The 13,943-nt window shown below is 42.1% G+C and overlaps 1 protein-coding gene across 1 annotated transcript in view; it reads left to right on the top strand.

The window, feature by feature from the left end:
- Positions 1-13,943, top strand: part of DOCK1 (dedicator of cytokinesis 1) — a 244,271-nt gene that overhangs the window by 204,124 nt on the left and 26,204 nt on the right. The window contains exons 39-46 of the mRNA XM_017733893.1: positions 2,118-2,207; positions 4,433-4,537; positions 6,392-6,533; positions 6,745-6,823; positions 7,166-7,250; positions 8,082-8,168; positions 11,555-11,731; positions 12,374-12,457. Coding sequence (XP_017589382.1) covers positions 2,118-2,207; positions 4,433-4,537; positions 6,392-6,533; positions 6,745-6,823; positions 7,166-7,250; positions 8,082-8,168; positions 11,555-11,731; positions 12,374-12,457 — 849 coding nt within the window. The remainder of the gene's footprint in view (positions 1-2,117; positions 2,208-4,432; positions 4,538-6,391; positions 6,534-6,744; positions 6,824-7,165; positions 7,251-8,081; positions 8,169-11,554; positions 11,732-12,373; positions 12,458-13,943) is intronic.

Raw genomic sequence — 13,943 nt, 5'->3', positions numbered from 1 at the left:
CTGCTCAGTTTGCCAATCTTCAAGTCCATCCCTCCACTTGAAAATTGGCTCCTGGTTTCCAAAGAGGAGCAGGGATGAAAAGTGAACCAGTGCGACCCATCTTGCTTTTGTGGCGTTGGCATGTTCCACTTGCTAAGGGTTCATCCTTAACGTTTTATTCTTATTTTTTAAACCAGCATCTAGAACCAGGAATTTTTCTAATAGCCTTTTTTTTCCCAATTTCCTGATATACTGAGAAATGCAATTTCAACTTGCAGATCAAAAGACAAATGGAATTCACCTGACATTGATTTTGGGGCTTTGAGTGTGGAATGTTATTTGTGTGGTTTGGGGAGCTTCTGGTTTTTGGGGTGTAAAATATCTCTTTATTTGCACAGTGCTTTAAAGCAGATGGGATTGGGGGATTTTTATGGGATGGATACAGGGATCAGTTGTTGTGAAGGTTTCCTCAGGTCATCATTCCTCTTCTCTCCCCAGCATACACCTCCCACCATCACTGGAAGTTGTGGTGCTTCATCCCAAACTCCCTGTTCCCAAAGGTGGATGTTTTTGGGGACAAATGGGGAATTCAGTGTTCAGCCCTCCCCGTCAGCCCTCCTTCATCCACCTGCTCTTGGCTGCTACATCCCTTCAGGGTTCCACCAGGGCAAGGAACATGTGGCCTGATGCTGAGAGGAGAATGAGGTGGTGTGGCCAGAGGATTTAAATTTAAGATGAAGGCTAATACAATCTTCATTTCTAACTCACGCTGAATCTCATTTTTATAATAAAGTGAGGTCAGCAATGCCAACCAAATTTCAGCAGCAGAGGCAGATCATCAAGTTTGATCTTAGATAGCCTGGTGTGCTAATTTCAGCATATTTTTGGGTTTGAGTGGTTCTTTCTCTTTGGAGTAGAAAAAACAAATGAAAAATGCACATTTAAAACCATTCTTGCTGCTCCTCATTAAGATTGTTGCCTTCTGAAGAGCTGAAGGATATTGTTAAATTTCTTTGGGTCACTTGAGACGGCTGCTGAATTTCATGGTTGAGGAATGAGAGGAAGAAGAACCAATGGAAATATAATGAGTATTTGTTCAAAGCAATATCTGCAAATTGCCTGTCCTGTCTAATACAGATTATAGATATTAGAGGGAGAGAGAAGTGATTATGAAATATAATCAATCACCAGCCTTGCTCCAAAGCCTTAGGTCCTGGGTTTCTTTGTGGACAGGCTGTGTTTGCACATTACTGGATGGGCTGGCAGGAATCATTTTACTTCTGAAGCTGTTTGATCATCTGACTTGATTTGCATCCAGTAAATTTGCATCTCGTGCCAGGGAAGGTCATGGAGCAGATCACCTTGAGTGCCATCAAGCCAAGAAGGCCGGTGGCACCTGGGTTGTGTTAAAAATGGTGTGGTAGCAGGACCAGGGCAGGGATTGTCCCTCTGTACTGGCACTGCTGAGGCACCTCCAGCCCCTTTTAGGTTTTGGGCCCCTCAATGATAAATGAGGGGCTGGAGCATGTCCAGGGAAGGGAATGGAGCTGGGAAGGGGCTGGAGAATTCCTGAGGGAGCTGGGAAAGGGGCTGAGGCTGGAGCAAAGGAGGCTCGGGGGGGTCCTTGTGGCTCTGCACAAGTCCCTGACAGGAGGGGGCAGCCGGGGGGGTCGGGCTCTGCTGGCAGGGAACAGGGACAGGAGGAGAGGGAACGGCCTCAGGCTGGGCCAGGGGAGGCTCAGGGTGGACATTTGAGGACAATTCCTTCATGGAAAGGGTTGTCCAGCCCTGGCACAGCTGCAGTGATGGAGTCCCCATCCCTGGAGGGATTTAGAATCCCATGTGGATGTGGCACTTGGGGACATGGGGCAGTGTGGCCTTGGCAGTGCTGGGAGTTGTTGAACTCGATGAACTTGGAGGGCTTTTCCAGCCTAAACAATTCCATGATTCCATTAATAGAGACATTTATAACTCCAGCACAGCTCTTTGGCACATCAGATGCTCAGTGTTTTCAGGCATGTGACACAATGCATTTGGCTGCTTCATTCAGATTTATTTGATTCTAATGTTGATGTTTAACCAAGGTATGTAATTCAGCTTCTTTGTTGTTGTTTTGTGATTTTTTTTTTTTCCAACAGATGTGGGAAGAGGCCATTGCCTTGGGTAAAGAACTTGCAGAACAGTATGAAAATGAAATGTTTGATTATGAACAACTCAGTGAACTGCTGGTAGGTTTTTTTAATGACATAGACATTGCAATAATTTGTTTCAGAGTTGAATTTGTAAGCTTGTAAAATTATATCAAAAATACTACAGCAATGACAGTAAAATGCAGAAACACATACCCATCTTGGCTTTGCTGGACCAATGTCAGTTAACTGGCTAGTACTGGAGTGCCTGAAAAACACTGATTTTTTTTTTTTTTAGCTGAAAGAAAAACATTCATTTGGGGTATAAAAGGAAATTTTGAATGTAAATATAAATGGGAACATGAAAAAAAAAATCTCCATTCTCTCTCAAGTGTCCTTCCATATTCACATTTCTTTTTTTAGGTATGAATAATCCCCAAGCATTCGTGTCTACAGTCAGTTATTTTTGCCCTGATGTTACCCATTCATTATCCCTGCACCCTTTTTTTCCTCCTGTTCTCTTCCAAAGACATAAATGACAGCTGTCACTGTCCCTCCTCAGGTCCCAGCCATTCCCACAGGAGCTGGGATGTGATTCCAGTTTGGTTCTGAAAATTCTCACCTTTCAGGTTTTTGCTACATTTTACCTTTGCACTAAGAGTACATTTTCCTGAATTTCTTTGAATTGTTTATCTGGTTTCTTTATCTCAGTGTGTCTGAGCTGGGCATTCCCATGGTGTTGAACTCAGCTCCACACAGCCCCAGCTTACTCCTCCTGGTGGGGTGGGCACAGAATATTCTTCATTTCAGTATAAAAGGAAAAGGGTAGGATTGTTCCTCAGCGAGAAATGATTGCCTTGTGTCAGGTAGGATTATTCACCAGCAGGTGGCTGCTCTCCGAGTCCCTCAGTTTTAATTTTTCATCTCCTTTTTGCTTGCATGTGGGAACATGAACAGGTTTGTCACAGAGGCAGCCACTCTTTAATTATCCTGTTGGATCCTTTTGGGGGGAGAAGTTGGAATTTGTAGCCAATGATCACAGAATGACTGAATGATTTGTGTTGGAAGGGACCTTAAAGCTCATCCAGTTCCACCCCCTGCCATGGGCAGGGACACCTTCCATAGACCAGGTTGCTCCAAGCCCTGTCCAACCTGGCCTTGGATGCTTCTCCAAGATGCACTTTCTCCCTCTTCAAATAAGGGAGACCCACAACTTCCAATCCTCACATCAGACAATTGAGTTTATCTGCTCTTTATTCATCACCCAGGAGATGAGATGTCACAGAATTAGTCCTGGGGTGCGTTTCCCTCACAAGACAGAGATCAAAATTCACATTCCCGTATGAGTCAGGTCTCACATAAGCCATCAGCTTTTCTTATTGCTGCTGCTGAACAGCTCTTTTTTTTCTCCCCAAAATAAAATTTACAAGTTTTTTGTTCTTTCCGTTCTCCCTCTTGTCTCTTTTCTTCAAGCAATTTTAAATATTAGCCTCTAAGACAATTCACAAATAACAAAATAGTTTTGCTCCAGATGAGCTGAGAAATATTCGGCAGATCTGGGTCTTTGTAGTCTTGGTGCCATTTACTGTTATCTGTCACGTGGGAGCAGCATAAACCTCATCCCAGATCAAAAGTCATTCTCTTTGCAGAAATAATAGACTAAAAATAAGTTAATGAACAGATCTTCTGAAGCTGCTCATTTGCTATTATTTCATCATTAGAGATAAAGAGCTCGGCATCGAAAGCAGATGGCGTCTGACATGCGTACGTTTTTTCCAAAATTTACATTTTCCTGCAGTTCTCAAATGCCTGCTTTCCATATGCAAATTCATGGTTGGAAATATGGAAGAGAAGCAGTAGGAAAATGTAATGAGATGTAACAGCCCAAAACTGGCAAGTCAGCACCACTGGGATGAGCTGTGTGTGGCTTCATGCTTCCGGTGTTTCAGCATCCCAAGTGTCACAACTGGAATTTTAAGATTGCCTTGCAGATTCCAGACCTTCATTGCAAGTGAAATATTGGATATGGAGCAGTGAGGTTCACCATGATGAGGTCCATCAAAATGGAGATATTGGATATGGAACAGTGAGTTTCACCATGATGAGGTCCATCAAAATTGAGATACTCCTTAGGGAACAGTCAGATTCACCATGATGAGTAGAAAAATGGCTGCAGAGTCTGGTATTTCAAATATTGCCATGAACCCGATAGAAAGATGAAGAAAAAGGGGAACAAAACATCTTTAAATTAGAGATGCACACCTTAAATATGAGGAATCTCCTAAAAGCTCAGGTCATAGAAATGCCTCCTGTTTATTTTGCAGAGAAAACAGGCCCAGTTCTATGAAAACATTGTGAAAGTGATACGACCGAAGCCAGACTATTTTGCTGTTGGATACTATGGCCAGGGATTCCCAACATTCATAAGGGTAAGTGGCCACCTATTTCCACAGAGGTTTCTTGCTTTGGAAATTTCCCTTGGCTTGGAGAAACCTGCATGACACTGACAGGTGTTTTTTAGGTGTATAAAACAAACACTGATTTTTCCTTTCAGGTTTCTAAGATGGAATAGTTGAATTTTAGTAGAAAAACTTTCTCTTCAAATATATCCACTGCTTTATATTTCTTCAGGGTATCACTAGAAATGAAGATAAATGACCCAATCCATCACTCAGGGTCATAACCATCTGAAATGGTGACATTTTTGCCTGACAGGTTAATATATATTTATATATATAATATATATATATGAGCATGGTAGCTGTGCCTTTTATATGTGTCCATGGTTTCAGGTGAGTGTCCTTCCCAGCACAGTCACTAAAATGAAGCTGACTATCAAAAGTGTGTGTGATACCTTTAATAGCAATTTTTATCATTGATTTGCTTGTGTCATGTGCCAAGTTAAGACATGTGTCACTTGATTGGTGCCAGGATTGTAGCTTTAGTGACATTTGAGGGGTTTTTCCCTCTAATATTAGGATTTTTATGGGTTGAATAGTGAGGCTATAACATGTCTGAATTGCATCTGTGTTATGATTATCTGGCACTTAGGTGGTGACACAGAAATAACCCATCATTATTTAGTTAACTTCCCTGGGCATCCTCTGCCAGTGACTCCCCCCCTCACAGGAATGAATTCCTTCCCAGTATTCCATCTAACCCTGCCCTCTGAAAACCAGGCTGTTGAATGTCCTGCTGATGGAGAAAATCCTCACTTTTCCTTCTATTCCAACGTTCCCTGTGAATTACAAGTGGATATACATAAATTACAGTCGTACAGAGGCCTCTTAAACATCTATGATTACCTTTTTTTTTTCCCCCAATAGAGCGTTTTCTTTCCCCTACTGAGCATTTCAAAAGGCACCATTGCAGAGTTAAACCCAACTGGGCAAATCTGAACTACTCCAGGTTCCTACCCCCAGTCAAAACACCCTTTTTTAACAAGTGCTGTGTAATTTTTTCACCAAGAATTCATTTGGAGATGAGTAATGAGGTTAAGCATATTCAGATGCAAATGTTATCCAAACTTGCTTTAATATGTTTGATCAGTTAAAAATATCCGTTGTCTTTTACATTTTCCTTCAGAATTTAATGAACTCAGCATATAAATGGACTGGATAAAATCTGTCTTCATTTTCTTTATTGGCAAAGAAGAAACCAATGCTTACAAATACAATGTACCTAATTTTAAAGTCATAAAAAGTTTAAAGTTTATAATGGCAAAAATCTAATACATTAATGTGAAGTCTTTTTGTAAGAGTCAGTATTTTTGGATATTCCTCCTCAAATTGGCATTGTTTTATGTTTCTGTTTTTCTCTGCTATTCTTGCTTACTCACCTAAGTACCTTTGAATTAGTGTTTATGTATAAAAAGCCTAATTCAGTTTATTTATTGACATCCATTCCATCATTAGCTGTGGAAGGGGGAGGAGACATCTTGGATTTGGTAATAATTTCTCTTAATACATTTTCAATGGCCACCAATGTTAACAGATCCTTGAAATCACGTGTTGAAGTGATTTTAGAGTGGCTTATAAAAATACCTAAAGGTGATCGTGGGCTAATTGATCCAGCCCTGAATTGGAGGTGAGAAAACCAATTTGTGCTTCATTGAATCAGCATTAAAAATTGGTAAATTAACGATTAAGCCATAGTGTGAGGAATGTGAAATTGTTCTCTTACCAGCATTGCTGTCAGCGCTTCTGAGGCCCCAGTTCTGTACTGGGGGCACTGGTTTTAGCACTGGGGGTGCTGGTGCCAGCTGTGGGTGCCTCTGTTTGCAGAACAAGGTGTTCATTTACCGGGGCAAGGAGTACGAGCGCCGCGAGGACTTTGAGGCGCGGCTGCTGACGCAGTTCCCCAACGCCGAGAAGATGAAGACAACGTCACCCCCGGGCGATGACATCAAAACCTCCTCTGGCCAGTGTATCCTTGGGCTGTACAACCAGTACAACCAGTACAACCAGTGCGTCCAGCAGCTCAGGTCAAGGATTTATGGCCAGCGTGTTGCACTTCCACCCTGACGGGCGTAACGCACCAATTTTGTTGTTTTGTCCTTTTTTTGGTGTGTTCCTGTTGGGCTGTTTGCTCTGTGTGACTGAAATGCCCTTTTCACTTCTTAACCCCTGAAATTCAGATATTCAGTGCTTCACTGTAAAACCCAAACTGGATTTACCCTCGAGGTTTCACAGGCCGGTGTCAGAGCAAATCGTGAGGTGAGTTTGGGTTGGGTTTGGGTTGGGCTTGGTCGTTTTCTCCATCCCCTTTATAACACATTTTTGTTGTATTAAGAATCTCTGCACAGCCAAGGGCTGTGGGGATGGTGAGGGTGTTTAATGGTGATTTTTAATATTGGCACAGATTCCATCCAACCCACTGGAAAAGAGCGATCCCATATTTGTTCATAAACTTTCTCTAATACTAGAATTTAGTATCAATTCCCAAACAGACAGTGCTTGATTTTCATTGTGCTTTTGGGGCTTGGAACTGCATGATCTTTCAGGTCACTTCCAACCCAATCTGTTGTGTAATTCCATGATTCTTTGCCCTTCTTTCAGTTTCTACAGGGTGAACGAAGTCCAGCGCTTTGAGTATTCGCGCCCCGTTCGCAAAGGAGAGAAAAACCCAGACAACGAATTTGCAGTAAGAAATTATAAAGAAAATAAACCACTTTGGGTTTGCTTGTTTATCCCCCTCTATTTTGAGAATCTGAGCCATTCATTATCTTTTGCTTGTTGAGAAATAAATTCTAGGTTTAAAGGGATTATTTTTCATAGAAAGTTAATTAAGCCAATTTATCATGTTCTGGTTTATACCAATAGGAGAAAAAAAAGGGCAAAGCTGTATTTATTTGGTAAAAACAGCTCTTCTGAGAAAGGATTTTAAATTGTTACACCTCAAACTTGTCTTGCCATGAAGATTCCAGTCAGGCATCTGAAAATCTTTTGTCACTAGTACCTTTTGCTTTTTTTTTTTCTTTTTTACTAAACCATTTGTTTCATCTAATGGTCAATAAAATTCCTTCCCTGGAAGGGTGGGCAGGCCCTGGCACAGGGTGCCCAGAGCAGCTGGGGCTGCCCCTGGATCCCTGGCAGTGCCCAAGGCCAGGCTGGACATTGGGGCTGGGAGCAGCCTGGGACAGTGGGAGGTGTCCCTGCCCACGGCAGGGGGTGGCACTGGATGGGCTTTAAGGTCCCTTCCAACCCAAACCATTCCATGATTCCATGAACAATTGCATCCAGTAAAACCAGTGGATCTTTCTGTGGCATTCTCCTTGAGAAAGGGAGCAGTTGTTCCCTGCTAAGTCACGTACCAGATTTAAATCAGTGCTGCTCCATCTTCCATTTGGAATTTGCCCCTGGCTCTGTAACATCTGCCGTACCTTGGTCCCTTGCCCTGGTGCCAATGTTTTAGGGCTTTGCTCGGGATCAAAGCTGTCCCTGTGATAATGTGACACTTGTGTTCCCTTGGCAGAACATGTGGATTGAGAGAACCATCTACGTGACAGCCTATAAATTACCAGGGATCCTGAGGTGGTTCGAAGTCAAATCAGTTTTCATGGTAAGATCGGTTTGGCTTTATTGAGATTACTTTAAAAATGGGGATTTTATACAGCCAGGGAGCATTTCTGTGTCTCAGAGACTGTGCTGAGTTCTGTGAGCAAGGAATCCATGGGATTGTACCTGGCACATCCTGAGGGAACTTGCTGATGGTGCTGATTGTTGACTGAGGGTGACTCAGGCAGTGCTTTTCCATTCCCAAGGGAAGGGAGTGCAGCCAGCCCTCCAAGGCCTTCAGCCCTTTTATAAAGTATTTGTGTCTCTCAGCAGGTGCCTGAAAGGAAGAGGGACCTGAGATGGTGTAGGGGAACCCTGCTCTATCCCAGAGAATGTAGCCTGAATTTTAGAAAAGAAGATCTGGGTATTTTGATTGTCATTAATTCAAAATACCCCAATAATCAAATGCATTGTATGGCTGCATTTCTTACCACTTGTGATTAAAGGTTGTTTTTGTTTCTTCTCCATATTTAGCTAAATATACCCTCAGCAACCTCACAGAGTAACTCCAAATTACTCATTTCTCTGTTCAACCATTTAGACTGTTTAGATAAGACATATCCATTAAATGCCTTTAAGATTAAATTATTCTTATGCAGCTGTAATTTTTAAGTAGCAATAAAAACATTGTTACTGCGTTTTTTAAATCTCTCTTGTGAGGCTTATTTTTAAAGGAAAAGAACAATTTGCATATGATTAATTAAAACCTTTTTCATTGCTCCATTGAGGTTATGTTGGACAGTTGTATTTGGAGGAATGGAAGTAATGCAGAAAATTACTATGGTATCTATAGTAACAGAATATGAATGTGATGTGTGACAGTAATAGGCTGCTGAATAAAACACATTGAATTTTTAATGAATTTTGTAGTTTCAATATAATCCTGATGGAGAAGATTGTGTTATCTTCATGATGGCAAGAAGTGCTGTTTGTAAAGGCTGGCAGCTCTGATGCCAGTCCTGATGAGCAGAGGGCAGAGCCTGACAGGCACTTTGTGTGTACTCCTCTAATGCTCTGCCTGGCATCAAAATGGGCATAAATCCTGGGAGAGTGCCTGCTGTCAGCCTTTTGGGAGCAAGGATTGTATGAGCTGCACAGCTGAGAAATGATACCAGAATGGAACTTAATAACGTGTGGGAAGAGTGCTACAGATAACTTCTGACCTCGTCTGGCACAGCTCCTACAAAATGGGTATTGACTTTCCTCAAGATCCCTGTCAGCTAAAATGCTGCAAGGAGGATCACAGGGTTTACATCCCTGTAATGCTAAATTGTGATTATGGATACAGATATTATTGATCCCTTACTAAGCACCAGGATACTCAAGCAGCTCTGCATGTTTCATGTTTTATTGATGGCACTGGAATATCGTTAAAGGGAGAGGTGAGAGCCCGTCAAATCAGTGCTGAGAGAACTGAGTAATTTCATAAATGCAGTGGATTACGTTACATAATCCATAGGAACATGGAGAATTGCTTTAGATCTATTGGCTTTTCAAATTCCTTCTGAGTACTTTCACCTAAACCTTTGCAATCTCTTCATTATCTGCAAGGAGTTTGGGGCCAGCATTTGTTATTCTGTATCTGATTTGCTTCAGCTGGACACAAGTAGATGTAGGGGAAAAATTTGCTGAGACCAGCCAGGGAATTAGAACCTGGATTTTGAATCACACTTGGGTTTAAAAGCACAAATGCTCATCTCTGTTTTGTTTTTATCTCCGAATTTTGTACTGGTGCAGACATATCAGGAGAACGTAATTCCTGTTTTCCCTGATAGAGTGAGGAGTGCCCAGAGTCAGGAAGGCACTGGGAACAAGGCTCAGAATTTACGTGTCATAAATAGCTTTCACTAGGTTCCAAAGCCCAGTTTGTAGTAGTGAGATGGCAACTGCAATTCTCCATCTGCTTTTAAAAAATTAGAGGGAGTGTTACAAGAGTAGTAAAAGAAAGGAGAATGAGAAAGAAAGCCATGATTGCTGCTACAGAAAAGTCAAAAAGCTGTCAGCTCAATGAGTGCTAATTTCTGTAGATGCTCAAGAGCTTTAAAAGCAATGGTTCATCAACACATTATTGCATAGTTATAAGCCCATTAATACAAATGACAGAATGCTAAATTTAGCCTCTGATGTTCCCAGCAGTTCTTGCCCAATCGGAGGCTGAATGTGGCTTCACTCCCCAGTCCAAATTCCCCCCGTGGCACGCTGGGCTCTGTCCGAGCCTGGCCTGCTCCCTATTCCCAGCAGAAACACCAGGCTCCTTCCCTGCCTTCCAGAATAATTCAGCAGGCAGGCTGCTAAAAATGCTAATTAAAACATCCTTGATGTAATCAGCTGGCAGGTGTAAGAGTAACAACCAAAGAGATTTGATTAGAAGTGGTTCTCAGAAACAGGGTAAGCAACTGATAGCCAGGTAGAAGTGCTGCTTTGTTTATGTGGCATTTATGCAAATGAGCCTGTAATCAAATATACACTTGCATTTTCCTCACAGGCCTCAGTTAACCTTCCTTTTCTCTCCCTACCACATCATTTTTTTCATACAAGCAGCCTGTGTCTTCCAGTGAGGACTCGCTACACTCTGGGTCACTGTGAGAGTTACTGATTTTTAGCCCATTCACTAATATTTCAAGTATTTTAAGGCTGGTTTCTCAACATGAACTTTTTGAAAGACACAGCTGGGCATAAAAGGTAGCTGGAGGTCAGTCAATTAAAATAAAGCCAGTTTTAGACAGTAGAAGAGCTAATTCACCCTGTGAAGATGTCTGAGGTCTCTCTTCATTGAAGTCCAGGCAGAAAGGAAATTTCTCCCTTCAGTTCTGGATGCTCAGATGAAGAAAATGTGACCTCTTGGGAGAAAGCACAGCAGATAGTTTAGATGTCACCTCATCAACGTATTAAACTCGATGTCCTTGGAAGCACACCAAAATAAACACTGCAAAAACATCTTCTTGATTTTTCAGTGGCTTAGGATTACATTTTCCATCCGAAAATCCACGTTAAAGTTATCATTTCTTTCTTACTGTTACGTTAAGCTGGATCTTCTTTGTGCTGCTAAAACCCACCGACCCTTAATCTCTGACGTTCTCCATAATCCTCCAAAAACCCCACGTGATTCCTGCCAGAGCCTTTCTGGGTGTTGTGCTGGGATGTAATCTCTCCTGCAGCAGCAAAATGCAGTTAACTTCCTCCACTGATACCCATCATCATATCAGTGACTGCAGCACAGAGATACCAAATATCTAAATGCCTGAAATCACCCTTTCTGGTAATTATTGGTCAAAAATCTCCCAAGAACCTCGCTTCTGAAAGGCCTGAAATGTTTCTGCCCATGGGGTTTTGCTGAGCAGGTTAAAAACTCTGCTCCTTGCTTGGAAGCTCCTTTTGTTTGGGTTTCAGGTGGAGATCAGCCCGCTGGAAAATGCCATCGAAACCATGCAGCTGACCAATGATAAGATCAATAACATGGTGCAGCAGCACCTCAGTGATCCCAACCTCCCCATCAACCCCCTGTCGATGCTGCTCAACGGCATCGTGGACCCCGCTGTCATGGGAGGCTTCGCCAACTACGAGAAGGTAATGCCGGAATTCCCTCAGGATTCCCTCTCCTGCTGGGCCTCAGCTGATCCCAGCACAGAGAGGCCAGAGGAGGGATGGAGCAGCTCTGCTGGGAAGAGAGGCTGGGAGAGTTGGGAATGTTCAGCGTGGAGAGGAGAAGCTCCGGGGTGACCTCAGTGTGGCCTTGCAGAGTCTGAAGGAGCTACAGGAAGGATGGAGAGAGACTTTGGATAAGGGCTGGAGGGACAGGACACAGGGAATGGCTTCCCAGTGCCAGAGGGCAGGGCTGGATGGGATATTGGGCAGGAATTGTTCCCTGGGAGGGTGGGCAGGCCCTGGCACAGGGTGCCCAGAGCAGCTGGGGCTGCCCCTGGATCCCTGGCAGTGCCCAAGGCCAGGCTGGACATTGGGGCTGGGAGCAGCCTGGGACAGTGGGAGGTGTCCCTGCCCATGGCAGGGCTGGCACTGGATGAAGTTTAAGGTCCCTCCAACCCAAACCATCCTGGGATTCTGTGGTTCCATAATTTTCACTTTGCATTTGTAGCTGTTCCTTCGCAGAATATCTGAGTTCATCGATTTATCTCCGTTGTAGCTCGTTCTTCTGGTAGGAGATATTTCGCTTGCTGAAATAATTTGCTCATTTCTCTCTTTCTCAATTAGGCTTTTTTTACTGAAAAATACATGCACGAGCATCCCGAGGATCATGACAAGATTGAAAAGCTGAAGGATCTGATTGCTTGGCAGGTAAAAATCTTGAAGTCAGGTTTGGCAGAGCCAGCAGCTGTGGAAAGGCAGCTTGGTGTCACTTTGGAGAAAATTCAGACATTATCCTCACCTGGGATACATTTCTTTGCCATTTCAATCTTGTCTTGGAGCTTGAGTTAAAGTTCATGTTTTCAAATCTGACATAATTTCTCATTTTGATAAACACACAGAGAACAAATATGATCAACACCTTTTATTTTTTCTTTTTTTTTTTTTTTACAAACTTCATAAGTGAAAATCTCCCATCTGTACCAAATGAGAAAATATTTTTCAGAGCAAACAAGGGACAATTCCAGTTTTGTTCTGTACTCACAGACTGGACATTTTCCTGTGGTCTGAGGATAATTTTGTGATAACTAAAAAAATACCAGTTTGATTGGAAATGTTTTTTTTTTTTTTCCCCACAGCAGAAGAAAGTGAATCATTGTCTTTTCATATTCAATTCTGTCTTTATAATAAAGGGAATAATTTACATTTCTGTTCATTTCAGTCTTAGAGGTGGTAGAACCAAAGCTACAGGATTCAAAAATAAAATATCCTCTGAAGGCCATAAAACCATCAGTGAATAAAAACTCTTTTGGTCTGGGGAAAAAAAAAAGCCTTTATTTATTTATTTTCTTGTGAGCTTTTAGAGAAGATTAGATTTTATAAGCTTTAAGTTTTATAGAGGAAAATAATTTGGTCCCAGAAGACTGACTTGGTGTCAGCTCTGTGTCTTTGCCTCTGAGAGTGATACTTCCAAATGAATTCCAAACACACTTCCCCTCAGCAAAGGCTCACTTTGGTGACACTTGCGTATTAAAATAATATTACAATTTGAAAATGTGTGTGGCAGCTGATCACACTGTATTTTAATTATTCAGGGCTTTTAAACACATGATTTCCCATCAGCTTAGTAGTTCCAAAACAACAGGAACGAAGCAAATAGAGAAAAGGGATCCAAAATTATTTCTAAATTTGAAAATTATGGTCATTAAAAGCTGCTTCAGTGCTTTTAAATTACCTTGGATGTTTCATACACATTTAGGGTATCCTAAAATTTAAAATTCCTCTCAAATTCTTTCAGTTTCCAGCCAGGTGGGAGTCAGCTCCCAAATATTGGGAGAGGGATGCGTACGGAAGCCTTGGCAGGGGCTGAATTCCTCCTGGGCCAACAGTGATGGAAAGCAAAAAGGAGTTTTCATTTTCCAATAATGTGGGCCTCAGAGTTTTGTAATCACATGGAGTTTTCTCCCTGCTGCATAAATCAATCTGGGTGTATGAAATAGGAGCCTGACAATTGTATTACCAGCTGACCAGCTAAATTTAATTTTTTTCTCTCCCCATACCTCTTTCTCCATTGTGCTGTGGAATTCAGGATATGATCCTTCTGTAATTCCTGTGGACTTTAGGTGTACATTTTGTTTCTGCCCCTTATTAATTCACATAAATTCCATTAGCAAAGCAATGTCCATTTTTGTCCTTC

This window comes from Corvus brachyrhynchos, unplaced genomic scaffold (assembly GCF_000691975.1).
Source record: "Corvus brachyrhynchos isolate BGI_N302 unplaced genomic scaffold, ASM69197v1 scaffold514, whole genome shotgun sequence".
NCBI classification, from domain to species: domain Eukaryota; kingdom Metazoa; phylum Chordata; class Aves; order Passeriformes; family Corvidae; genus Corvus; species Corvus brachyrhynchos.
Note: the sequence above shows the minus strand (reverse complement) of the source record. Positions and strands in the feature narration are given on the sequence as shown.